The sequence below is a fragment of the Lithobates pipiens genome, unplaced genomic scaffold, assembly GCF_037356315.1.
Source record: "Lithobates pipiens isolate NorthernLeopardFrog02 unplaced genomic scaffold, aLitPip1_a1.2 Scaffold_3, whole genome shotgun sequence".
In the NCBI taxonomy this organism is placed as follows: Eukaryota; Metazoa; Chordata; class Amphibia; order Anura; family Ranidae; genus Lithobates; species Lithobates pipiens.
The window spans coordinates 32,262,256-32,289,891 of record NW_027507790.1 but is presented as its reverse complement, the minus strand read 5'-3'; the positions used below and the strand labels follow the sequence as shown (position 1 = coordinate 32,289,891).

General features: G+C 44.1%; 1 protein-coding gene across 1 annotated transcript in view; it reads left to right on the top strand.

The window, feature by feature from the left end:
• CHEK2 (checkpoint kinase 2) overlaps positions 1-27,636 on the top strand; it is a 92,675-nt gene that overhangs the window by 37,473 nt on the left and 27,566 nt on the right. Inside the window, exons 6-10 of the mRNA XM_077461416.1 lie at positions 8,813-8,918; positions 9,173-9,226; positions 11,722-11,786; positions 14,128-14,227; positions 21,808-21,894. Of these exons, the coding sequence (XP_077317542.1) occupies positions 8,813-8,918; positions 9,173-9,226; positions 11,722-11,786; positions 14,128-14,227; positions 21,808-21,894 (412 nt within the window). The remainder of the gene's footprint in view (positions 1-8,812; positions 8,919-9,172; positions 9,227-11,721; positions 11,787-14,127; positions 14,228-21,807; positions 21,895-27,636) is intronic.

The following is a 27,636-nucleotide window of genomic DNA, read 5'->3' as shown; positions in this document are numbered from 1 at the left end:
AGGGAAGCTGGATCCCAGTGATCAGTGCTGTGCCCGACTCTCGGTGACTGACATGGAGCAGCGAGTGCAAGTGCAGAGCATGGCTGGCTTTGTCTCCCGTGTGTCCGTCAGCAACACAAGAGGTTTTAGAGGTTTAGGCCAGGCTTTTAAAAACGCAGTGCGTTTGTGTGTGCAGGAACTGCTGGTAAGTTGCATGATGCAAAAGCAGAATGGATTTCAAGGCCACTGCAATTTTAAAATGTGGCATGCACTTCTTTTTTCTGCAGGAAACGTAGCCATGGCAGCCCATTCAAATGAATGGGCTTCTGTGCCTGCGCAAATGTGGGCCGCTAAAACACATACATGTAAATGTGTGATGTGACAATGGCTGCAATGTAATTGGGGTGCTGTGATGTGTAAAGGGGCACTATGACATGAAGATGACTCTAATGTAATGGGGGGCGCTGTGATGTGTAAAGGGGCACCTTAATGTGGAAATGTGTGCAATAGAGCTATTAGTTATAGGGGATTGGTGCCCAATCATTGCTGTTCCCTGGGGGGAATAGTGCCCAATCATTGGTGTTCCTGGGGGGGGGCGGGAATAGTGCCCCATCATTGATGTTCCTGAGGGGGGGAATAGTGCCCCATCATTTGTGTTCCTGGGGGGAGAATAGTGCCCCATCATTGGTGTTCCTGGGGGTGGAGAATAGTGCCCCATCATTGGTGTTCCTGGGGGTGGGGATAGTGCCCCATCATTGGTGTTCCTGGGGGTGGGGATAGTGCCCCATCATTGGTGTTCCTGGGGGTGGGGATAGTGCCCCATCATTGGTGTTCCTGGGGGTGGGGATAGTGCCCCATCATTGGTGTTCCTGGGGGTGGGGATAGTGCCCCATCATTGGTGTTCCTGGGGGTGGGGATAGTGCCCCATCATTGGTGTTCCTGGGGGTGAGGAAAATTCCCCCATCATTGGTGTTCATGGGGGTGGGGATAGTGCCCCATCATTGGTGTTCCTGGGGGTGGGGATAGTGCCTCATCATTGGTGTTCCTGGGGGGGATAGTGCCTCATCATTGGTGTTCCTGGGGGAGGATAGTGCCCCATCATTGGTATTCCTGGGGGGCTAGTGCCCACTCATGGCATATCGCCGTTGACCGCATGCGCCGTAGACAGCGGTGCCTGTGGTAAGCCTTAATCTAGGCTTACCTGTAGGTCAAAGTTGGTTGTAAGGGTTTACAACCACTTTAATATGCATGCTCTCCATTCATACCTGAGACCTTGTAACACTAAGGAGTCACATGACACCGGGGAGGGAAAATGGCTGATTGGGCCCAATTTGGACATTTTTCATTTAGGAGTGTACTCACTTTTGTTGCCAGCGGTTTAGACATTAATGGCTGTGCAAATTTACGCTGTTATACAAGCTGTACACTCACTACTTTACATTGTAGCAGTGTCATTTCTTCAATGTTGTCACATGAAAAGATATAATAAAATATTTACAAAAATGCAAGGGGTGTACTCGCTTTTGTGAGATAGTGTGTGTGTTTTTATTTTATTTTTTTACACACTATATTATCACATTTCCCTGCTTTCCATTTCAAAGGCTGCAGCCTAGGAGAAGGGGTTGCTGCAGAGGCTGTATTAGCTTCCGTTAAGTATATAACCAAAAGTATTGGGACACCTGCCTGTACATGAACTTAACCATTTCAAGACCAAGCCTATTTCTGACACTTATTGTTCAAAGTTAAAACCAGTATTTCTTTTTGCTCGTGGAATGGCGACAAACTACAGTACTTAAAAAATCTCCATAGGTGACGTTTAAAAATTTTAACGGTTACCAGTTTAGAGTTACAGAGGAAGTGTTTTGCTAGAATTATTGCTCTCACTCTTAACGATCGCAGCGATACCTCACATGTGTGACGTTAACACTGTTTACTTTTGCGGGCAGTCATCAACAAATTTGCGGGCAGTCACAAAAAAAAAAAAACATTTTTTTAAATGGCCCTTTTAAAAAGAAAAAAGGAAAAAAAGGCCCTTAAGTGCACTGTGGGAAGTGCCACGTAATTGCAATCATAAGATTGCGGACAAGGGGCTTAATTTGCAGGCTTCCGCCCGGCGTCTTTAGTAGATCACTATGCCGTGTGCTTTGATAGATATTGGCACCACTCTAGGAGATGGGCGGGGCTTTCCATGCTTGCCAGTGATAAACCGGAAGTGGTGTCACACTATACTGGTAAGTATAATCAGATTGTAATTGGATTAGCAGCCGTTGCCCTGGAAATAGTAAAGAGGAAAGAAATAAGCACAACAATTGTAAGTGGATTTAACTCTGAATGCAATACCTAACAATGACTAAATGCAATTCCCAGCATCTCTTAACCTCCCTGGCGGTACGATTATTTCGGATTTTAGGTGCTAAAAGCGGTACCATTATTTTGCATGAAAATTTGGCGTTTTATATTGTAGTCCTGCAATTCTTAGGAATAACTCGCTTAAATCTGTCCAAACCAGAGTCTAGCAGACATCCCGGGTATGATTAAAGTTTGAAAAATGAAATCATAAATTATAATATAATAAATAATTATAAATAATTGTACCAAATAATAATATAACAATAATAAAAATTATTTAATAATGTAATCAAATCAAAAACACTGAAATTTGCTCAGTTGCAGAATTGTCACTGTCATTACTTTTCAGTATTTGATGACAGATCTCCCCACAAATCGCTATCGCTCAATTCTGCGAGTGATTCCAATTTATTATCGCTGTTTTCTAGCTGGTCTAAAACCATTTTTGATGTAAAGGGACAGTTTTGGTTGCTATGGACAATCTCCAGTTTCCAGGCATAAAGAACAGTTTTTATTACATAAAACAGCATGCGGGACTCTGGGCAGACCACTAGGGACAACGGGGATGTGAAATATTTACATACAGCAATGTAATCTGTAAGATTACATTATACTGTATGTTTACTGTTTGTTTCACTTTTTGAATTTGGCGCCGATCTCCGTCCCCGCGCGTCGCAACGCTCGCAGGGCACGGAGATCGGCGATGTGATGCATCAAGCGAGACACGGCTCGCTCGTACAGCGGGGAGACAACGCTGGATCCGAGGGAGAAGGTAAGTAAACCTCCTCCTGGATCCAGCGATGCGGTCCCGAGTCTGGCTCGGGGATACCGCTTTTGGTATGAAAATTCCACCCCGAGCCAGACTCGGGAATACCGCCAGGGGGGTTAAGCAAATGTCACCAGTTGAGGCTTCTAGGAAAAGTCACTTGTTCTGCTTGAACAAATCATCATCACAACACTATAAGAAATATTCACAAATTCTGTAATGATTTTTATGAGATTAAAAAAAGAAATGACAAATTTTGATGCAAGTCTTTGTGGCATGTCATGCTGGGACTTGTGCTCTACACCCTGCCCTGGATCGTGTCAGTTCTGGGAATCCTCTGGCCCGTGCTCCTGTAATGTGACGTCATGGTTCCTGGCGTCGGTCAGGCTATTTACATTGTGCAGAATGCAGACGTGTTATTTACAGTGTGCAGAATGCAGACAGGTGGGATTTACAGTGTGCAGAATGTAGACCTGCGTGATTTACAGTGTGCAGAATGCAGACATCTGCGATTTAAAGTGTGCAGAATGTAGTTGACTTAAACATTAACATTTTCTATATTTTATCTAGCATTAATGACCTTTAATCACCTGATAAATGCCTATTTAGAATCCTTCATTACTAACCGTGTAATATTTCAGTATGTACACCATGTATACACCATGATCTGTGATGCTGTGCTATACACCGTGGTCTGTGATGCTGGGGCTGTATACTCTGTCCTGTGATGCAGAGCTGTATAGTCCTGACACTATGGGTGGAAGCAAGTGGAATACAGAGGATGGAGTGGGTGGATTCTATAACGGATGGGGTTTATGAGAAGTGGGAGGAAGGGCGGGGTCTGGCGCCCCCCATCTTAAAACTTCACCAGCTGCCACTGCGGTCGCGACTTACATATGTGTTTTCTATGGTGTGTGAGCATGCAGGGACGGGGCACTTTAATACCAATTATTTTCCTCCCTCATCTTTCAGGGCAGCTACTTGAGAGATGATTGGCTCTGCTCTCTACAGGAAATGCAAATCGGACATGATTTAAAAGGCCCCTCCCTCTCCTCTGACCCTCAGTTGTTTTGGGTTTCCAGACCCTCCAGCACACTAACGTTTGTTGTTGTTTTTTTTTTTATTTTTTTTTTTATTTTTTTTAATCTAGTTCTGGTAACTGTGTTTGGTGGACCTCCCTTCTGTTGGTGATATCCAGGACTGGTTGTGGCCATGTCTGGGGTGTTTTTCTATGTTTATAGACCAAGAAGGGTCCGCTGTATGTATTGGGTTACTTGCCTCCGTGGTGGTTTAGCAGCAGCAACTCCCTTCCTTCCATTTCCAGCCTCTAGCTGTGTGGAGAGGCATCTTCCTCATGTCTTCCCCATGTTGGATGTACCAAAATGGCATTTGAGGACTTCCGGGGACATGGCAAGATGGTGGCGGAACCGGAAGTGACATGACGCACATGTTTTCGTAAAAGGATCTCAGTGTGGTACATTACAGGGGACTCTCTGCTTTGGAAACAGTCTGCCAAATGCTGGGCAGACTAGTTTAGCAGTGCAGCCACGGTCAGGAGTCTCACTGGCCACCTTACGTTCTCTTCTATGGAGTCTGAGGATGAGTTGAGCCAGTGGTGGCATCTGGGTCCAATTCTGCCCCCAAGGTAACCCCTTATCTTTGGATAAAGAGCTTCTGCAGCAGGGGGGTCTGTACAAGCCTTTTTTATGGCTTTCTGTTTTTTTCTAGGTTGGCAAACCTGTAAAGAAAAAATATGGGAACTGTAGAGCCTTGCTTTCTGATAGTTATAAAATAGTCATCTAACATCTGGATGACCTTCTCTCCTCCGACACCGCCATAGAGGGGATCAGGGATTCTCTACCCCTTATTGCCAAGTCAGTTGCTTTTTTGGCTGCTGCGACAGCAGATTCTCAAATCTGTTGCCAGAACATCAACACTCATTAATTCAGCTAGGCAGGCCATCTGGCTAAAATCTTGGGAAGATGATGTTACCTCCAAGAATAAACTTTGCGGCATACCCTTTGAAGGCAAGCTCTTATTTGGCTCTTCCTTAGAGGAAGTCCTAGCTCATTCTTCTGAGAAGAGTAAGCGGTTTCCATCTTCTCAAAGGAAGCCCTAGGATAAGAGGCCTTTTCGTGGCTTTCAGAACAAAGTTAATTTTAAGAGCAATAGGCAACAAGCAAAGAAGGAGTGGTCATTTAACAAAGATAAGCAAAAAGGGGGGCACTCTTTGCTCCTTCAGCCCCTATTAAAAATCTCTGGTGATGCCAGAGTGGGGCTAGTAGGGAGGTTGTCCCATTTCATCAAAGAATGAAGGGACCAAGAGTCAAGGGACCAAGAGAGATGGCAGGCCATGGTGAATCTGATTGCGATGTGGGAAACGGAAGGTGTTCATTTCTCCTGTTCAGGAAGTTCAAAAATTCTGAGGATTTTATTCTCACGTCTTCCTGGTAAGAAAGACTTTTGGCGGTTTTCGGATGGTCATCAATTTAAGCTCCCCGAACAGATTCATAGTCTACAGACATTTCCGGATGGAAAACATTTATTCTGTAAGGAATCTGTTATTACCAGGAGTGTTCATGGATCCCTGGATCTTCAGGATGCTTACCTTCGTGTACCAATCTGCCAAAATCATCAAGATTTTCCTTAGATTTGCAGTTCTCATGGAGAACGGTCCAAGTCATTTGCAGTTCACAGCCCTTCCTTTTGGTCTCTCGGCAGCACCAAGGATTTTCACGAAAATCATGGCCGAAGTCATGGCCTATTTTTGAATACAGAAGTTATCGATCGTTCCATATGTTGATGATTTTTTTGGTCTTTGCCCGAGAGAAAGAGAGTCTTGTTCAGGATCTGCAATTGATCTTGCGGGCCATTCAGAGATTGGGGTGGAAGGTCAATCGGCAAAAGTCTTGTCTGGTTCCCTCCCAGAGCATGCCCTTTTTGGGTTACCTAATAGACAGTTACCCAAAAGATTTTTCTTCCAGAAGAAAAGGTTTTAAAGATTCTTCTCTCTGTGCAGAACCTCAGGTTGCTCCCACAGGCCTCCTTTTGTCAGATCATGCAGTTATTGGGCTTAATGCCTGCTGCAATTCCAGGTCCTGTATACTGTGCCCTGTGATGCTGAGTTATATACTGTGTCTTGTGATGCTGAGCTATATACTGTGTCTTGTGATGCTGAGCTATATACTGTGTCTTGTGATGCTGGGCTATATACTGTGTCCTGTGATGTTGGGCTATATACTGTGTCCTGTGATGCTGGGCTATATACTGTGTCCTGTGATGCTGGGGCTATATACTGTGTCCTGTGATGCTGGGGCTATATACTGTGTCCTGTGATGCTGGGGCTATATACTGTGTCCTGTGATGCTGGGGCTATATACTCTGTCCCGTGATGCAGAGCTGTATAGTCCTGACACTATGGGTGGAAACAAGTGGAATAAAGATTTTAAAGATTCTTCTCTCTGTGCAGAACTTCAGGTTGCTCCCACAGGCCTCCTTTTGTCAGATCATGCAGTTATTGGGCTTAATGCCTGCTGCCATTCCAGGCCCCTTCAGGCGTTTTCTTTTGCGTCATTGGGATCGCAGAAAAAGCTCTTTGAATCCGGTCATACAGCTTCCAAGAGAGAATTTTCTCAATCTGTCCTGGTGGGAGGAATGGGAACATCTGCAGGGAGGGAAGGACAGGGCACAGTATTTCCCAATGAAAATTACTACAGATGCTAGTCTGTGGGTCTGGGGAGCTCACTCTGGGGACTGGCAGGCCCAGAGAACCTGGCTGCCAGAGGAGACATGCCAGTCATCGAATTTCAGAGAACTGTTAGCAGTGGGGAAGGCTTTAATTTCTCTGGAGGAGAGAGTCAATTCAAAAGACCTGTTGTTTTTTTCAGACAATGCCAAGACCGTGGCGAACCTAAACAAGCAGGGGGGCACTCATTCGGTTTCTCTTCTATTGTTAAGCCAGCAGATTCTGTCCTGGGCAGAAAACAATGTCTATTTAGTCAGGGCGGTGCACATCAGTGGGACAGCGAATGTTCTGGCGGACTATCTGAGCAGAGTAAACATCAGTGCCAGCAGCTGGGAACTCAATCAAGACATGTTCCACAAGATCGTGTTAAGGTGGGGTGTTCCCAGAGTGGATCTTTTTGCATCCAGTCTCAGCAAAAAAAAACTGATCACCGTTTTTGCTGTTGCAAAGAATGTAGATAGTGACACTACTGTGATAGTAATAGGTACTCTTTATGGAGGGATCTGGGGTCTCAAAGACCCCAAATCCCTACTTTGCATTTAAAAGTATTCAAAATTCCAAAATCAGCGTTTTGGAATACTGACACTTTTTTTTTTTTTTTTAAATCGGTGCCATTGGCAACTGAATAACCTGGGAGTGGTGTTATGACTGCTTCCGGGTTACTACATCGGAGACATGATCCAAGCCGATTCCAGTGGGACAAGAGACCCGAGCGCAGCAGCGGGAGGGGAAGACTCCCCCTCCCACTGCCTGTGATAACGGCCTAGTGGCTCATTAGCTGCATCGGTTGTAATGAGAAAACCGATCGTCAGCTATATAAAAAAAAAAAAAAGGGGGTACCGGGGTGATGCCTCTGGCTGCAGGCATCACCTCCAATACAAGTACGTATTTTTGCGTGAAGTGGTTCATGACATCCCAGTCTTAGTCTGTAGAGTTCAATATTGAATTGGCCCACCCTTTTGAAGCTGTAACAGCTTCAACTCTTCTGGGAAAGTTTAGGAGTCTGTCTATAGGAATATTTCACCATTCTTCCAGAAGCGCATTTGTGAGGTCAGGCACTGATGTGGATGAGAAGGCTTGGCTCACAGTCTCTGCTCTAATTCATCCCAAAGGTGTTCTAGCGGGTTGAGGTCAGGACTATGTGCAGGCCAGTCAAGTTCCTACACCCTAAACCCGCTCATCCATGTCTTTATGGACCTTGCTTTGTGCACTGGTCCAAATCATTTGGTGGAGAGGGGATTATGATGTGCGGTTGTTTTTCAGGGGTTGTGCTTGGCCCCTTAGTTCCAGTGAAGGGAACTCTTAAGGCATCAGCATACCAAGACATTTTGGACAATTTCATGCTCCCATCTTTGTGGAAATAGTTTGGAGGTGGCCCCTTTCTGTTCCAACATGACTGCACAAAGCAAGGTCTATAAAGACATGGATGCGCAAGTTTGGGGTTGAGGAATTTGACTGGCCTGCACAGAGTCCGGACCTCTACCCAATAGAATACCTTTGGAGTGAATTACAGCAGAGACTACGATGCAGGCCTTCTCCAACATCAGTGCCTTAACCTCACAAATGCACTTCTGGAAGAATGGTCAAACATTCCCATAGACGCACTCCTAAACCTTGTGGAAAGCCTTCCCAGAAGAATAGAAGCTATTATAGCTGCAAAGGGTGGGCCAACTCAATATTGAACACTACTGACTAAGACTGGGATGCCATTAAAGGCTATGTGCTTGTATAGGCAGATGTCCCAATACTTTTGGTAATATAGTGCATGTTACTTAATACAAGTTAATACAGCCTCTTCAGCAACCCTTCTCCTGGGCTGCAGTCTTCGAAATGGAAAGCAGGGCAATCTGATTGCATGACCTGATTTTAGAAGATTTTGTTATACTTTAGCACTTTATTTTTTATGAAGGGGTTTCATGTGTGTCTTTATTCTGGAACTCTGGCCTCAGCATTAAGTTCTTCTTTTATTTCAGTGGGGCTTGTGGTGAAGTCAAACTGGCCTTTGAAAAATTAACATGCAAGAAAGTGGCTGTGAAAATGATAAGTAAGCGCTCATTTCGGATGAGTTCTTCTTCTTTGGTAAGTAGGATTTTGATACGCTTACCTATGTTTTCTGGTGCATTTAGTTTATAGAAAAGATGTGTGAAAATTGGTTTGTTTTTCTAATTCCTCAAACAAAATGCTATAGTTAAAATCAAGCATGTTGTGTTGGTTTTGTCTTTTTGTATATTATCTGCTATGCTCACCAACAAATGCATTGCACAATTGATTTGCTTGGAAACTTGGTCTCTTAGGACATGAACTAAAAAAAATTAATATCTTCTTTTTTGTAGAACCACACCATTTCCGCAGGCACAGAAATTGAAATTCTAAAAAAAATTAGTCATGTAAGTACATTATGTTTTATGATGGTGATAATATTCAATGCACACTTAACCACTTCAGCTCCGGACCATTTGGCTGGCCAAAGACCAGAGGACTTTGTGATTCGACACTGTGTCGCTTTAACTGACAATTGCGCGGTCGTGTGACGTGGCTTCCAAACAAAATTGACGCCATTTTTTACCCACAAATAGAGCTTTCTTTTGGTGGTATTTTATCACCTCTGCGTTATTTTTTTTTTTGCTCTATAAACAAAAAAATAGCGTCAATTTTGAAAAAAATATTTTTTACTTTTTGCTATAATAAATAACCCCAAAAAATATATAAACATTTTTTTTTCCTCAGTTTAGGCCGATAAGTATTCTTCTACGTATTTTTGGTGAAAAAAAAAAATCACAATACGTATTTTAGGGGATTTTCTTGTTGAAAGATGGGGCTGCAACATTTGATCATTTAAATCCACCCCTCCCCATGAATTTATTGTACGCGTTGATACAGGAAGGCTTGCAAACGGGTCTGCGTCTTCTGTCATGTTTGCACAAAATTTATAACATCTACAAAATAGGGAATAGTTTTATGGCATTTTTATTACTAATATTTTATTTTTTTACTACTAATGGCGACCAGCGATTTTTATCATGTCTGCTGCATTATGGCAGACAGATCAGACACTTTTGCCGCTATTTTGGGACCATTCACATTTATACAGCTATCGGTGCGATTAAAAATGCATTGATTACTGTGTAAATGTGATTGTCAGTGAAGGGGTTAACCAGGAGGAGGCGCTGAAGGGGTTAAGTGTGTCCTAGGGATGTGTTCTAACTGTAGGGGGGATGGGCTACGTGTGTCACGACCCTGATCTCCACTCCAGATTACAGGGAACTGTGATCAGTGTCCTGTCACTAGGAAGAATGGTGAAATGCTTGTTCACATCAGCATTTCCCCATTCTTCCTCTCCGTGAGACGATCGCGGGGTATTCCCGCGGACTCGATGACCTTTGATCACACTCACCAAGCTTGCGGCTGGCGCGCAGGCCCACAATTTTGCATCTTAAAGAGCAACGTACATGTACGTTAATATGCCTGTACATGCCATTCTGCTGACGTATACCGGCGTGAGCCGGTCGGCAAGGGGTTAAAGTGGAACTTTAGTCAGAAAATTAAGTCCTGCTAAATCAACTTGGGCTGCCCCTTTTTTGCAGGTATAGCAAATATAAAACATTAAAAATAAGTGCCTATACTGTTTAAAATCCATTAATACACGTTCTCACCCTGCTCTGCACATGCTCAGTTGCTCTCCATTTTTAGGCACTGCCAAGTTTGTAGAGTCCCATCTGCTAACGGCCTTAAAGTGGAATTAAACTCTCCTATCCTTTACAACCAAGGAAGCTGCTTCTGTTTGATCTGTAACTGCCATGGTGCTGCACATGTGTTCAGTTATGACACCATTGATGATTTGACTGTTTGATTGATTGAGGACACAAGCAAATGTGACAGTTATGCCGCGTACACATGAGCGGACTGTATGGCGTACTTAGTCCGTCGAAACACATTTCAGCGGACAATCCGCTCGTGTGTGGGCTTCAGCGGACTTTTTCAGCGTGCAGTCCGGCGTACTAAGAATTTCGGATTTTTCGAAATTCTGTCCGTCGTACTTTGGTTTCAGCGGACAATCCGCTCGTCAGTATGCTAGTTCGACGGACTAAGAATGGCGCATGCCCAGAAAGGATTTACACGGCGGAAGGGTGCTTTGCTGTGTCTTGGACTTCCTATTTCTAGTCCCGTCGCACGTGCTGTACACGTCATCGCGCAAGCTTTCGACGGACTGTTTGGGTATCCGTGTGTGGTCAAGTCCGTTCAGTCGAAAGTACGACGGACTGTCCGTCAGATTGTATGACGGACTAAGTACGCCATACAGTCCGCCCGTGTGTACGCGGCATAAATAATCCCAGCATTTTTTAAGTGTTACATGTATGGGCTTAGTTCCTCTTTATTATTTTTCTGCTGTTCAGGGGCTCTGGGCTTCAGCAAACTGGCGGCCTCCAGCAAGAAGAAACAAGCAATGCCGGAGGCAGCTTACAGCACACACTAATTGTGGTAGCATAATTATTAATGTGGAATGTATGTTCCTTGCTAAAGAACATTATTTTTTATTAAGTTGTTATGGGTGAAGTTCAACTTTAGGTAACATCATTAAATATCTAATGATGTTTTATTCCAAACTAAACTTCACTCCAGTATTTTCTAACCTTCTAAGTCTTCCCTGTAGTACAGTTGTTGTTGGTAACTTCAAATGGACTCCTTATTGTCCTATTAATGTTATTTAGCTCATGATGTGGCTATCCACAAAACCTGAACAGCTGATAGCACATGCCAGGACTGGAAATGCTGTTTTCCATAATATAGAAGAAACATGTAATGACATATATAAGTAAAAAAAAAAAAAAATGGTTAAACGTGAATGCAGTTTGCATTATACTAAATTCTTTATCTTTTTCAGCCTTGTATCATTAAGATTGAAAACTTCTTTGACACAGAGGACTATTTTTACATTGTTTTGGAGTTGTGAGTAATGTACTAAATATTTCTTAATAATTTTTAGTTAGAGCAATCTAACATTTTATGTAAAGGATGTTATCTATAATGCTCCAGACCTGAAGTATTTAAAGGAAAAATATTTAATAGTTAATTTTCAGTGAGCCCATGAGTTTGTTTTTGTTTTTTTTGTCTTGTATTTACTTTAAAGGGGTTGTAAAGGTAAATGTTTTTTCACCTTAATGCATAGAATGCATTAAGGTGAAAAAACATTTTACCTTTACAACCCCTTTAAAGTAAATACAAGACAAAAAAACAAAAAACATATGACAGTCCCGGCGCCCCCATCCCCCCCCCCCCCCCCCTGTCAATCACATCCACTGACGCGGAGCGCCGGGGGGCGAGGCCGCGTGATACAGCGAGCAGCTATAGCCGCCGGCTGTATCACGGGAGCGTGCCCGCAGATGCTTCTCACCATGTGAGGGAGCTCGCATGAACGCGAGAAGCACCTGCAGGAGGAAGCCGAGACAGCCGCCGAGGGACCCCAGAAGAGCAGGTTCGGGGCCACTCTGTGCAAAACGAGCTGCACAGTGGAGGTAAGTATAACATGTTTGTTATTTAAAAAAAAAAAAAAAAAAAATCACTTTACAATCCCTTTAACTTTCACATAATTTGCAAGTTTGTTCATTCCTGTAATTACTATGGTACTGAAGTATACCAATTGTGACAGAAATATGAGGGGCAAATACTGATCACCTTTTCAAAATGCACATTGCTATGTTTTCCTATTGAGCTACTAGCTTCAATTCTTTTCTGAACAAGTATACAGTGAGATCAGACGTCCTTTAGTGCATACATTTTTCAGCAAAGTAATACAAAGTATCGAGCAGCTGAAGGTCAACAGTGGCAGCCTTCAAGTTTCTCTCAAGACAAGGTTTTTGTTTTTTTTGATTTTTTCTAGCTGAACTTGATTTTGTTGTTTACTCAAATGGTCATTAGCTGACTTTAAATTCTTATTTTTGTTGTTGTTGGGCCCTTCTGCCCCATTTTTAGCAGCTCTCTGTGTGCATCTGTGCATGTTTTCTTTCCTCCTATCTTTGGGCTTTTTATTGTTTCCAAAAAAATGTTCTGCATCACTAATAATTGTCCTGCTCCATTAAGGCCGCGTACACACGTACACACGCGGGGACTGTTCGCCCAACTTTGTCCGCTGAACAGTGTTTCGGCAAACAGTCCGCTCGTGTGTGGGCTTTCAGCGGACAGTTTCAGCGAACAGTCCGCTGAACAAGGTTTTTCGGAAATTCCGAAAAACTGTCCGCTGAAACTTTGTTTCAGCGAACAGTCCCCTCGTGTGTAGGCTTGTTCGTCAAACTAAGTTCCGCGCATGCTCAGAAAGGATTTACACGCCAAAAGTTATAATGTAGTGTATAGGACGTCGTATTTTTCGCGCACGGTTTCAGCAAACTGTTCGTCCGTCGTGTGTGGCCATGTCCGTCCATGCTAATTTTGAGCGGACTGTTTGCCGAAACTGTTTGACGGACAAAGTTGGGCGAACAGTCCCCGCGTGTGTACGCGGCCTTAGAGTCTGTTTCTTAGAGCTGTCCCCTTCAGTCATGGAACAGGCTTCAGCTACCTAAAAATGCTCTTTAAAGACTAGCTGTGTGACTTTGGTGCAAGCTATGTTTCTTACACCTTACTAAAAATGTATTTTGACGTAAAACAAAAAACAACATAAGCCACATAACTAAAGTAATTCAGACTATTCTGAACAAAACACACAGCCAGGCAGTTTTTCTTCTCTTTCAAGTAAACCACTATATTCTGGTTTTGTTTATTGGCTCTGCAAAGCCGTTGACCTTGAAGTCTATGTGAAACCTCACCTTGTAAAACACCCTGTTCAATTTCAAATACTAAAATACCTCACATTTTCTCTTTTTTATAAGTGACCACATGATCTCTGTTCTCAGCTGCATAAGGACCTTAGAGAGGTAGGGAAACTGCAGGAGGCAGAGAAACAGCAGGACACTGATCTTCAGTGATTAGCTGAAAGGGAAGGCATGTCAGCACAAGTCTTACCAATCGAGAACAGGCAGGCTGTACTCCCAGAAAAGCTAAGAGCTTCCATGCCGGGCATGGCCAATTTGAAGTAGAAAAGCAGGGGGACTGGTAGGGTAATCAGGACGTTCACACATAGGAAGCAATGCAAAGAGAACCGGATACATTTTAGGACAAGTACATGGTAACGGTCACATATCAGGAATATGAAATGTTGGCGTAACATACAACTTAACATTCTCTTTATACTTCTTTAATTTAGATAACTTTAGGTAATGTAGTAATCTGATGATCCACTTTTTTTTTTTTTTTCCAGGATGGAAGGAGGAGAATTATTTGACAGGGTATTAGCAACATCCGGACTTAAAGAATCAACTGCAAAACTTTATTTTTATCAGATGCTGCTAGCTGTTCAGGTAACATCAAATTTAAAAGAGATGTATGGTGGTGGTGTTTAAGATTCATAGGTAGATGCATGATTCTTAAAAATGTCCCCCAGCGCCTCTAACACAGGGAACTGAGCAATCGAACACCACCGACCGCTCAGTTCTCACAGCTCCCTGAGAGGAGAGTCAGTCACCAGCTCTCTGCTCTGCTCCCCCTCCCCTGCGCTCACTGGATCGCTGGGCTGTGGAGCAGCCGGCTCATTCCTCTCAGAGCCAGGCATGTGGGTGGATCCCCACTTCTTTGTCATGATCTTGGCCGAGCCTGCTCCGGCTCCGGGATGCTTCAGCCCGTTGTCTGCTGACAACAGGTCACATGAGTGGAGAACGTACAGCACTCTTGTGATTCACAGGAGAAGTACAACCAAACGAGATTTGGCTGTACTCCTTTAATTAAAAGTTATGCAAAAGTGTTACTATTATTACAGTAAACTTGTTTTATGCTTAAAGCTACTAAACTGATTACCTAAAAAAAAAAACAGCAGATAAGCAGAGTTGATTTCAGAGGACCCTGTGTTTAGGGGCTCCTGAGGCCCTCATTAAGATACAGTGGGCAGCTGTATGTACCTGCATTTTATGAAATGCTTTTAGTAACTTTTAAAAAGTGATGGTTACTTTTATTTTTCCTAATTTCTCAGTGTCTTAACCTTCAGTGTATTTAAAAGGAATGTATATACTTTTTAATCATTTTGAATATGCGTGTAAAATGGATCAGCTTGATATAACAATAGGAATATAAACATATGTTTAACCACTTCAAGCCCTTTAGGATGTATCCATTCATCCTCGGGTTGAAATGGCTGCAGCATCGTCCTGGTACCAAAATTATCAGCAAGGCATGAGCTTTTCTGTCCAAGTGATCTGAGCAGCTCTACAACCGCCCGATCACTTCTGCAGGTCGCAGAACGGGGCCACTGCTGAGCAATCTGGGAGGCCAGTACTGCTGCAGCGCAGATCAGTGAAGCCCCGGGAGGAGAGGAAGAAATTTTAAATCCCCCAGCCCCCTGTGCTCAGACGCATATTCAGACGCATAAATAGGTAAATGATGAACCCCCCACACGTGAGGTATCTCCCTGAACATCAGAACAAGAGCAATAATTCTAGCGTCAGATATCCAGTGAAACTAACTTAACCTGTAAAGGCTTGTAACCACTTGCCGAGCAGTCACAGTACATACACATTGGCAGGTCGGCTCTATTGCACAAAACAACTTACCTGTACGTTGTTTCACGCAATAGATAGCATGGATTTCCACCGGCCACACGCAATTTCTTCACAGATGGGCAGATCCCCATTGCATGTAAAGTTGAATCCCCATTCTGACAGGGGACAACGCTGAGATCTGCTGTCCCTAGTAAACAGGAGCAGCGATCTCTGTCTTGTGACACAGTTAGAACCTACCAAGGGAACACAGTTAACTGCTTGATCGCCCCCTAGTGCATTTTTTTAAGCACTGATCATTGTAATGTCACAAAAAGCAGGGAGAAAGTGCACCAGACTAAGTACAGTATATAAAACAAAGTATTTATTAAAAATAAAAGCATACAGCCAAATGGCTACTCACAAAGGTGAATGAAAGTCAGGCATGTAAGTAAAACGGGGAGGAATCCATGTCACAATCCGGTCCACGAGGTTTGCAGAGCTGGAGAGATGTTTAACCACAAAGGGAGGGCGGCGATGGACTTGCCTCAGTGCTCCAGATACTAGTGTAAGGAAACACCGCTGTATTTACATCCGTTCTAGCTGTGTTAGCGTCCGGATGGTCGAATGTCCGGAACCGGAAATGCGCCTCATTCCAGCCATTCGACCATCCGGATGCTAACACAGCTAGAACTGATGGAAATACAGCGGTATTTCCTTACACTAGTATAGAATGGGTGATTTTCATGCGAGGTATGGAGGTGGGGGGGGGGGGGGGAATGGAGATTCTCAGAAGAGCCAGGAAGTGCGAATGGATTTGCCTTCACTTGATACATGTTTTTCCATTAAACTATTAATTTATGCCCCCTGGGGGTGGCCACTGATGCCTTTAGGGGCTATGTCCCCTTGGTGGAATGTGTGTCGAGGCCTGGGAGATGTGAGGTAGCCACTGAGTTGGGTGTTGGATTGGCCCCTGTACCTGGAAAGTCACTATCTCGTTCTCCCTAGCTATGGGTTGAGGCAGGAGGTGCGTGTGAGGGTTTGGACTGGCCAACCTGCACTTGCCTGCTAAGCCACTAGGGGAAGGAGAGTCAAATGTGCTAGCCAGCGTGTGTGTGTACGTGTGTACATTCAACTGTTGTGACGGGAAGAGAAGTTTGCGAGGACCGGAAGTGGTGGGTGGAACGCAAATCCACTCGCACTTCCTGCTTGCATTGCAGTGTGCGTGCCACACAACTAATGCGGCCGCAAAGCAGAGCAGCACTGATCACAGACGCCCTCTTCTGAGAGTCTTCACCCCCCTTTTTTTTTAGATCAAAAGAGGGAGAGACCACTTCTCTGTTGTGCCCTGTACCATGTCTTGCAGGTTTTCTTAGCGTGTCCAGTTTCAACTGACAGTGATTTAGCTGCTGGATTTGTGCATAGCCTGGTTAAGCCTTTTATCTCAAAACAGCCAAATAAAGAGCACAGCAGGTTACACATACCTGATGTAAATACATACTGTATGCTAAACTTGTATTAAGTTCAATAATCCCTTTTAACCAGTCAGTCTCAACTAGGGTTTCTCCAGAGTTTGCTAGGGGTTCCTTAAGCTGTGGGTGATTGGCCTCACATTTAGCAACTCCTCGTAGCAGAGCTAGAGACCTATTATCAATGATCTTTATCAGTCAGTAGGGATGACATTCTGACCACCACTGTAAGAGACATTCTTCCCATTGTCCCCCAATAAATAGATTTTAGCAGGGGTTCCCTGAGACCTACAAAAAAAATGTTAAGGCCCCTTTCACGCTGTGCCAGCATCGGCGTTAAAGCAGCACAATTTTTAGCGCTGCTTTACCGTAGTTTTAGCAGCGCTATTTGGCCGCTAGCGGGCGGTTTTAGCGGCGCTATTCGGCCGCTAGCAGACGGTTTTAACCGCCGCTAGCGGCTGAGAGGGTGTTAAAAACCACCGCAAAGCACTGGTACAGGAGCGCTATGCCCACGGTATAGCCGCGCTGCCCCATTGATTTCAATGGGCAGGGGCGGTGTATACACCGCTCCAAAGATGTTGCTAGCAGGACATTTTTGCACGTCCTGCCAGCACACCACTCCAGTATGAAAGCCCTCAGGGCTTTCACACCTGCAAAGCGCTCCAGTGTGAAAGGGGTCTTAGGGTTCCTCTGGGGTAAAAATTTTGAGAGAGGCTGCCTTAAATATTACAGAAAAGACTATAGCTACTCACTAAAAAAAATATAATATAATTTAATTAAAAATATTCCAAAAAAGGCTTGATAAACCTCTCTAAAAAAAATAATAATAATAATAAATGACCCCCCCCCCCAATGCAAAACTAACCAAACCAGTGATTTTCATTTTTAAATGTTTATTTCAAAACAAAAGCCATTTATAAATCTTGAGCACAGCACAACAATGTTTTACTACAGGTCTAACTCGATGACATTATTTTTCTGCGTTATATATACAGCCATAAATCTCATTTGACATTTCATAGCACTTAAAAGCCGCACAGAAGTAACTTCCTGTTCTGCCATGTTACATTCATTTATGTTGAAATCTCCAAAGTAAGGCTTAAAATAGAATTACCATGCAGCATTTTTTTTTAGACAGCCAATTGTAACATGGAGATACATATTTTGTCTCATTTATGTTTAAGACCTGTAATATCTTCTAGCCTGGAAAAAAAAAGACTGAAAGCGGTTCTTCACCCTAGGGCCGGTTCACACAGCGGGCGATGCGAGGCGACACGACTCGCCTCGCCTCGCTCCCGCAAGTCGCCCCCGTTCTGTACAATGGAACCGTTCTGAGAGGAGCGACTCGAGTCGCTCCGACTCAGAAAAAAGGTTCCTGTACTACTTTTGGGCGACCTCGGGGCGACTTGCATTGACTTCTATACAGAAGTCATCTGCAAGTCGCCGCTGAGGTCGCCGCAGGTCGCGGCGAGGCAAGTCGAAGACGCCTCGCCTGCTGTGTGAACCGGCCCTTAAGGGGAAGTTCCGCTAGTATTATCCCTCCCCCCCTCCGGTGCCACAATCGCCACCTTTCGGGGGGGAGGGGGGTGCAGTTACCTGGATAATCCAGGTAACTGCACCCACTTCCGGCCAGACCGCCGCATGGCTCCGCCCACCGCCGCATGGCTCCGCCCCCCCCCCCCCCCCCCCCCCCCGTTGTGTTCTGGGAAACACACAGTTCCCAGAGACACAACGGGGAACCAGCGCAGCGCGACTCGCGCATGCGCAGTAGGGAACCTGGCAGTGAAGCCCTCTTGCTTCACTTCCCGATTCCCTGACAGAGGATGGCGGCGGTGGCTGCAGCGAGACGAGCGATCGCTCGTCATCTGCCGCCGACATCGCTGGAACCTGGGACAGGTAAGTGTGATATTATTAAAAGTCAGCAGCTGCAATATTAGTAGCTGCTGGCTTTTAATATTTTTTTTTTTTGTGCAGCTCCTCTTGAAGTTATAGTAAGCTGTTCAGTGCTTGAGAATACTTACTGTGTTTACCTAAAAAGGAGTTTTCAATGCAACTTTCACATTTTGCTCACTTGTACCTTTTTTGAATGAGTGTTACTCACACAGATGCAAATATTTGTCTGTAGTGACTCCTTTCATATTGGACAATGCAGTCAGCATTCTTGTTGAATAATTTGAAAACCATGGTAAATGTACCAAATGTAATGGTTTATAATGAAAAGCAGCAGTGTTGGATAAAGTGACCATTTTTGATAGTTTCATTGAATCTAGCAAGTACCGTATTAATTGGCGTATAACACGCGCTTTTCTCCCCTTAAAACCAGGGGAAAATTGTGGGTGCGTGTTTGTGATTGATTGTGAGGAAAAGAGTGAGCAGAGCCGAGATACACAAAGCCGAAGTACACTCTGATTTACTCGGTTGCAAGGATCTGTATACAATTCCTGGAAACTGAAAGCATCCCAGTTCTTGCATGGCCAGCGTTCTCACCTGACATGTCACCCATTGAGCATGTTTGGGATGCTCTGGATCAATGTATGCGACAGCGTGTTCCAGTTCCCACCAATATCCAGCAACTTCACACAGCCATTGAAGAGGAATGGACCAACATTCCACAGGCCACAATCAACTCTATGCGAAGGAGATGTGCTGCATTGCGTGAGGCAATTGGTGGCCACACCGGATACTGACTGGTTTTCAGATGACCCCCCCCCCCCCCCCATACAGTAAAACTGCACATTTTAGAGTGCCCTTTTATTGTGGCCAGCCTAATGCACACCTGTGCAATAATCATGCTGTCTAATCAGCATCTGGATATGCCACACATGCAAGGTGGATGGATTATCTTGGCAAAGGAGAAGTGCTCACTAACAGATTTGTGAACAATATTTGAGAGAAATAGACCTTGTGTACACAGAAAAAGTCATAGATCTTTGAGTTCAGCTCATAATAAATAGGGGCAAACACAAAAGTGTTGCTTTTATAATTTTGCTCAGTGTGTGTGTGAATGAATGAATGAATGAAATACTTATATAGCGCACAATGCGAACTGAATCGCCTCTAGGCGCTGGTGTGTGTGTGTGTGTGTGTGTGTGTGTGTATGTATGTGTATATATATATGTGTGTGTGTGTATATATATATATATATATATATATATATATATATATATATATATATATATATATATATATATATATATATAGCCCAATCACATGTTATAATTACAAATTATACATAAAAAAGAAATCTAAACACACACTTCACACTGAAAGGATTATACAGTAAGGGTAACAGCACTGCTTCCGCACGTTAACCATGGAAAGGCAATAATGTCCCATATTGAAGTGCTGGGAGAAGATTTTTGCTGATTAATTTATGTCCAAGGCAAACTTCAAGGTGGATAGTAATTTGGAAAGTGTAATCAATAAAATAGTATGGTAATATTTTTTACATCAAGGGTTTAGATATAGTTTAAAATGGAACTGAAATAATTATATTTGAAGTGAAGCAGGTCAGCAGCAATGTTTCATGTAGGTCAAATAGCATGCTATAAAAACCTTGCAAATCAATCAAGTCATGCCAACTTATGACTGCATAGGTTTATCACCAGAGATGAGATGCTTTGATTGTTCAGGTTCTGCAATGTTCTCTTTATACCACAGTCTGCTTCAACCAGAGTGCCGTGCTCTAAAATTTCCTGTTATATTTGGACAGTGTGGGTGGAAGAATGAATGCCATCTCTTGCTTTTTGGATATGTAGGAATTGTTAAATCGGTTCTGCACCTAAAAAAAAAAAAAATATTATAAGCTAGCAGCTACTAATATTGCAGCTGCTTACTTTTAATAAATGGACACTTACCTGTCCCAGGGTCCAGCGATGTCGGCGGCAGATGACGAGCGATCGCTAGTCTCTCTGCTGCCCCCGCCGCCATCCTCTGTCAGGGAATCGGGAAGTGAAGCGTTGTGGCTTCACTGCCCGGTTCCCTACTGCGCATGCGCGAATCGCGCTGTGCGTCTCTTCTGGTCCCCGCTGTGTCCTGGGAACTGTGTGTTTCCCAGAACACAATGGGGGGGGGGGGGGCGGTGGGGTCTGCGGCGGTCTGTCCCGGAAGTGGGTGCAGATACCTGGATTATCCAGGTAACTGCACCCCCCTCCCCCCTGAAAGGTGCCGATTGTGGCACCGGAGGGGGGGAGGGATCAGATTAGCGGAACTTCCCCTTTAGGGTGGAGAACCGCTTTAAAGCCGCGCTCACACGGGCGGACTGTATGGCCTACTTAGTCCGTCATACAATCCGACGGACAGTCCGTCATACTTTCGAATGAACAGACTTGACCACACACGGATGCACAAACAGTCCGTCGAAAGCTTGCGCGATGACGTGTACAGCACGTACGACGGGACTAGAAATAGGAAGTCCAATACACAGCAATGCACCCTTCCGCCGTGTAAATCCTTTCTGAGCATGCGCCATTCTTAGTCCGTCGAACTAGCCTACTGACGAGCGGATTGTCCGCTGAAACCAAAGTATGACGGACAGAATTTCGAAAAATCCGAAATACTTAGTACGCCAGACTGCACGCTGAAAAAGTCCGCTGAAGCCCACACACGAGCGGACTGTCCGCTGAAATGTGTTTCGACGGACTAAGTAGGCCATACAGTCCGCCCGTGTGTAGGCGGCATAAGGGGCACCATGATATGGGGTTAAAGTGCAGTGTTTTATTTTGTTATTGAATAATAGTAAATCTAAACAAAATAATACAATTTAGTAAATATTGTTTTAGTAAATTATTATAATTAGCTTTCATTTAATTTTAAATGTATAATAGTAAAAAAAAAAAAACATTTACATTATGTTGTGAAAGTCGATAGTAACTTCTTATTATAAGTATACATATACAGAAACCTTTTTGCATAGTAGAAAGTTTACCATGTCTTATTTTTTAGTACCTTCATGACAACGGAGTCATACATAGGGATCTAAAGCTTGAAAATGTGCTGCTCTCCTCCACGAATGAAGAATGCTGTATAAAGGTGAACATTATTAACTATATTTCTTGTGGTAAATTAGAAGTAAAATAAAGTTATTGCTCATGGCAACCAGTCAGTGGGATTCCATTCCTCTCCCACAGAGGCACAGTAATACATAAAATCTGGCATACATCTTGAGTTTTCTATATTCAGACCACGGTGTACAAAGAAATGCATTCTTCACTGCCACTCAAAGCTTTTAAAGCCGAAGTTTAATTTGCTTATAATTTGCACTACCTAGTTTCTCCTTTCTACATGCTAATTTAAACCTTTGTTTTTATTACATACCTTATTTTAGACTCAACATTATCACTGGGTCTATGTGCAATGCAGGCAGATCATGCCTGGTGGGAGATGCCAGCAGGGTACTCTACATTCCTGAAAGCATAACTTAACCCTTCCTCGATACTACTCTCCCCCTTAGGCCGCGTACACACGCGCGGACTGTTCGCCCAACCTTGTTCGTCAAACAGTTTCGGCAAACAGTCCGCTCAAAATTAGCATGGACGGACATGGCCACACACGACGAACGAACAGTTTGCTGAAACCGTGCGCGATGACGTGAACGGCACGTACGACGGGACGAAAAATACGACGTCCTATACACTGCATTATAACTTTCAGCGTGTAAATCCTTTCTGAGCATGCGCGGAACTTAGTTTGACGAACAAGCCTACACACGGGCGGACTGTTCGCTGAAACAAGGTTTCAGCGGACAGTTTTTCGGAAATTCCGTAAAACCTTGTTCGTCAAACTGTCCGCTGAAACTGTCCGCTGAAAGCCCACACACGAGCGGACTGTCCGCCCAAACACTGTTCAGCGGACAAAGTTGGGCGAACAGTCCGCCCGTGTGTACGCGGCCTCAGAGAGCCCTCAGCACTGATGCAAACGATGGGCTGGCTTTTGGGAGGAGTTATGCAAATATTAAAATCGCCCCCTAGTGTTAACCCTTCCCTGCCAGTGACATTTATACAGTAATTGGTGGCTATTTTAAGCTCTGATCACTGTATAAATGTCAATGGTCCCAAAAAAGTGTCCTATCCGTCCGCCGCAAGGTCGCAGTCCCAATTAAAAATTGCTGATTGCCGCCATTACTAGTAAGAAAAAAATGATAATAATCAAAATGCCATAAATCTATCCCTTCAGTATATGCTTATTGCGATTTTTTTTTTTTTTTTTTTTTTTTTTTTTTTACCAAATATGTGTAGAAGAATACATATTGGCCTAAACTAATAAAGAAATTTAGTTTTTTTTTTTTTTTTAGTTTAGTTTTTTTAAATGGAGAATATTTTTTATAACAAAAATTAAAAAAAAAAATTTTTTTTTCAAAATTGACTCTTTGTTTATAGTGCAAAAAATAAAAACCGCAGAGGTGATCAAATTTTGTCAATTTTGTTTGGGTACCATGTCGCACGACCGTGCAATAGTCAGTTAAAGCAACGCAGTACCGTATCGCTAAAAATGGCCTGGTCAGGAAGGGGGCAGGTCCTTCCAAGGCTGAAGTGGTTAAAGTGCTCTGGTGCTCCAATATTCTAAAAAGTGCTGACATGCTCCAAAAGAACTCATGCCATCATGTGACACACACCCTCATCCCTAGCTTTTCAGCCTGGAGGTCAAACATGCTTGATAGGGAATGGTGGGTTGCAAGTATTCAGTAATTTATTGCGCCAAATAAAATTGTACTTACAAGACCATTCAATAAAAACAAGCCTGTGTAATACAAGGAATATAGTGCGTCCACAAGTTAGATACTCACCTTACTTGGTGTTGGCCATACGAGTCCCTAGCAGGGCAGTGTAAATGTCGATCCCTGTTGCAGGTGGCATGTTCAGCTTCCGAAAGGAACGACCAGTGTCCCCTTTTCCCTCAGGTCTGCAATAGCAGACCCGAATGCCGTTTGCGCGTGCGAACCAGGCATATTCAAAGAGAAGGGTGGGTATGCCTGAGGACGCAGAGGGGCATGTCCGCAAGGTCACGTGGCGCTGTGTATGGATGTAACATCCACACACACACACACAGCACTCTGAGGGGGAAGCGCTGAGGATGCCAATCAGGTTCACCTGAGGCTTTATATCACAGACACTCATTTTCAGAAAGACTTTTTAACTGAAGAGAGGTAGTCTGTCACACTAAGAGACACCAGAGCGCTGGGCACGTAAGGGTGTAAACAGGCATTTCCAGACAGGCAGCAAAAGAACTGTTATTTTTGGTGACATTGTCTTTGCTAGAACTGTTGTCAAGCATATTTTTGTGTGTACCTCTGCTTTGTGCTTAGCACTGTGTCTTCCAGACTTACTGTAAAGGTACTTAAGGTGTCACCCCCAGGAGCTGGGTACCCCAGTCATGCCCTCCATACTGTCATCCTCTTCTGAGAGATCAGACATGGCAAGCCAGGGTGAGTCATTGGAAGCTAGTGGTGGTGCAACAGCTTCACACACTTCAGCCTCTGTATACGTGACTGAAGAAGCATTTTCCTCTGCCCTGCAGGGCTTAAAAGGAAATGTAGCGACTTTAATCGCATCCTCCATCCAAGTGGATAGGAAGTGTCCTAGATCCCCCTCCCCACCTCAGACTCTTTGCAGTCAGTGGAGGGTCCAAAAGAACTATGGGGACTAGACAAGGTATTACCCTCAGATGATCGGGAAGAAAAACAAGCTGATTATTCCTCTGTGGAGGAAACAATACTTGAAGTTTCAGCTTCACAATCTGATGTACAGAGCCTTACAGAGATGGCCCGCTCTGCTTTCATGCTATCCCTAACAGAGTTAACTAAACGTCCGGTCTCCTCCTTGAGTTCATTGAAGCCTTTACAGCCTTTGCATGCGTTTCCCGTCCACGTATTACTAAAAAAAGCTTATTTATACCGAATGGGATCTGGCTAAGCATTTTTCCCCTCCAAAGAGATTCTCAAGTCTCTATCCTATGGAAGAAAAATTCACTAAAAGATGGAAAGTTCCAGCAGTTGACGCTGCGATTTCCAATGTGAATAAAAGTTTAGCTTGCCCAGTGGACAATGCGCTTATGCTTAAAGATCCAACAGATAAGAAGTTGGAAGGTCTGTTAAAATCCTCTTTTTTTTTTTTCCTTAGCAGGTACTGTAGCTCAGCCTGCGATTGCAGCTATAGGCATCTGTCAGTCCTTTAAAGGACCAGTTCACAGATGCTGTCAAATGAGCTCCCTGCGCAACAAGCACAGGAATTGCTATAGATGCTATGAAGGATTCTATTCACCAGGCATCACGCCTTGCGCATATACTTGTACATAAGCAAAGGACCCTTTGGTTAAAGGGTTGGTCGGCTGAAATGCCTTGTTAGATCCTTCTAACTAGTTTCCCCTTTAAGGGAGAACGATTATTTGGTGATAAGTTTGGATAAATACAGTCAAACAATTTCCAGCAGAAAGAGTACTCTTGCCAGCCAAAAGAAAATATAAGCATCCTACGTTTAAACTGACTTTTTTCCCCTGCGCCAGATGCATCCACCTCTAGGCAGGGACAACAGCCTCCATCATCAGACTCTACGGGGTGAGCCCAGGGTCAAACCCAGGCACAAAGGAAGACCTGGGGCCGCAAGTCTGCAAAACAGAATACCAAAACTTCGTCATGAAGAGGCATCTCCCCTCACCAAGGTGAGGAGAAGACTTCTGAGGTACTCGGAAGTCTGGCAAAGGGAGATTCAGGACAAATGGACTCTTTCCACAGTGTCTCTAGAAAACAAGCTAGAGTTTTGAGAGTTTCCACCGTCTCGTTTTCTGAGATCAAACGTTCCCAAGGATCCAGGTAAAAGGCAATCCCTGCTGCAAGCATTAGATGGATAATTGGCTCTAGGGGTGATCAGATTCCCAAACAAGAGCAAGGTTTGGGGTTTTACTCAAACCTATTTACGGTGCCAAAGCCAAATGGGGATATCAGACCAAGTCTAGATCTATGGAATCTAAATCAGTTCCTGAAGATCCACTCCTTTCGCATGGAGTCAATCAAGTCAGTCGTTTCCATCCTGCAAAGAGGAGAACTTCTGGCATCCATTGACATCATGCATATCTGCATTTCCCTATATTTCCTCCTCACCAGAGGTTTCTGCGGTTTGAAGTAGAACAGAAGCATTTTCAGTTTGTAGCCTTGCCCGTTGGGCTGGCTACAGCACCTCAGGTATTCACAAAGGTACTAGCCCCACCTCTAGCCAGGTTAAGGGCACAGGGCATAACTGTCTTTTGTTAATAGACCAGTCAGTGGCTCGCTTGAAGCAAGGTGTAGCCATTACAAGCAGTTACCTGAAAGGTTTGAGTTGGATTCTCAACCTAAAGAAATCCTCCTTAAAGCCACTAAGAAGGCTGGAGTATCTGGGCCTGATCATAGACACAGCCCAGAAAAGGGTGTCTTGCCTCCTGCAAGGATCAGCTCCATACAAGAGTTGGTGAGGATGATCAGGTCGAAGAGAAACCCCTTCAATTCGCCTTTGTATAAGGTTTTTGGGAAAGATGGTAGCGTAATTCGAAGAAGTTCTCTATGCCCAATTCCATTTGAGACTGTTTCAAAACAGTATCCTGTGGCTGTCCCCATGAGTGTCCCAGAGCCTCATTTGGTGGTTACCATCTTGGAACCTGCTGAAGGGAAAGTCCTTCAGACCAATTATCTGGAAGGTAGTAACGACAAATGCCAGCCTTTCAGGCTGGGGAGCAGGAGCCTTGCCCATCAACATCCTAGAGATTCGGGCAGTGTATCTGGCTCTAAAAACCTGGATTTCTAGGTTAGAATTGTCCTGTCAGGATCCAATCCGACAATGCCATGGCTGTGGCATATATCAATCACCAAGGGGGCACCAAAAGTCTCAGCTCAGAGAGTGGTGAACCAGATTCTAACTTGAGCAGAAGAGAATGTCCCATGCCTTTTTCATTCCGGGAGTAGACAATTGGCAGGCGGACTGTCTAAGTCGCCAGCAGTTTTTCCCGGGGGAATGGTCTCTTCACCCTGAAGTGTTTCGAGTTGTTTTCCAAAGATGGGGGACTCCGGACGTAGATCTTCTAGCGTCCCAGATTCAACACGTAGCTAGTCAACTTTGTGTCCAGGACAAGGGACCCACTCACATACAGAAAAGATGCGTTGGTGACCCCGTGGGATCAGTTCTGAACTGATCTATACATTTCCCCCGATTCAGTTGCTACCTCGAGTTCTTTGCAGGATCAAGCTGCTAAGAAAGTCTGTAATACTGGTAGCACCAGCATGGCCCAGAAGGTCATGGTACGCAGAGATCGTAAAGATGGCAGTGGAGGGTCCATGGCCCCTCCCACTAAGGCCAGACCTGCTATCTCGGGGGGCCAATATTCCATCCTACTTTACAAATGCTAAATTTAACGGCTTGGCTATTGAGACCCACATTCTGAAGAAACGTGGGCTTCCAGGTCAGTTATCTCTACTTGATTAATGCTAGGAAGCCAGATTCTAGAGCTATATATTAGAGTCTGGAAATCTTATGCTTCCTGGTGTGAATCCAAAGGTTGGCACCCTCAGAGATATATTTTAGGCAGAATCCTTTCCTTTCTACAATTGGGCGTAGAGATGAAGTTGGCCCTAAGTACTATTAAGGGCCAAGTCTCAGCCCTATCGGTTTTATTTCAAAGACTGCTTGCTACGCATTCTTTAGTCCAAGGTTTTATGGAAGGGGTTATGTGGATTAATCCACTAGTTAACTCGCCTTTAACCCCTTGGGCCTTGAATTTAATTTTGTCAGTGTTACAAAAAACGCCATT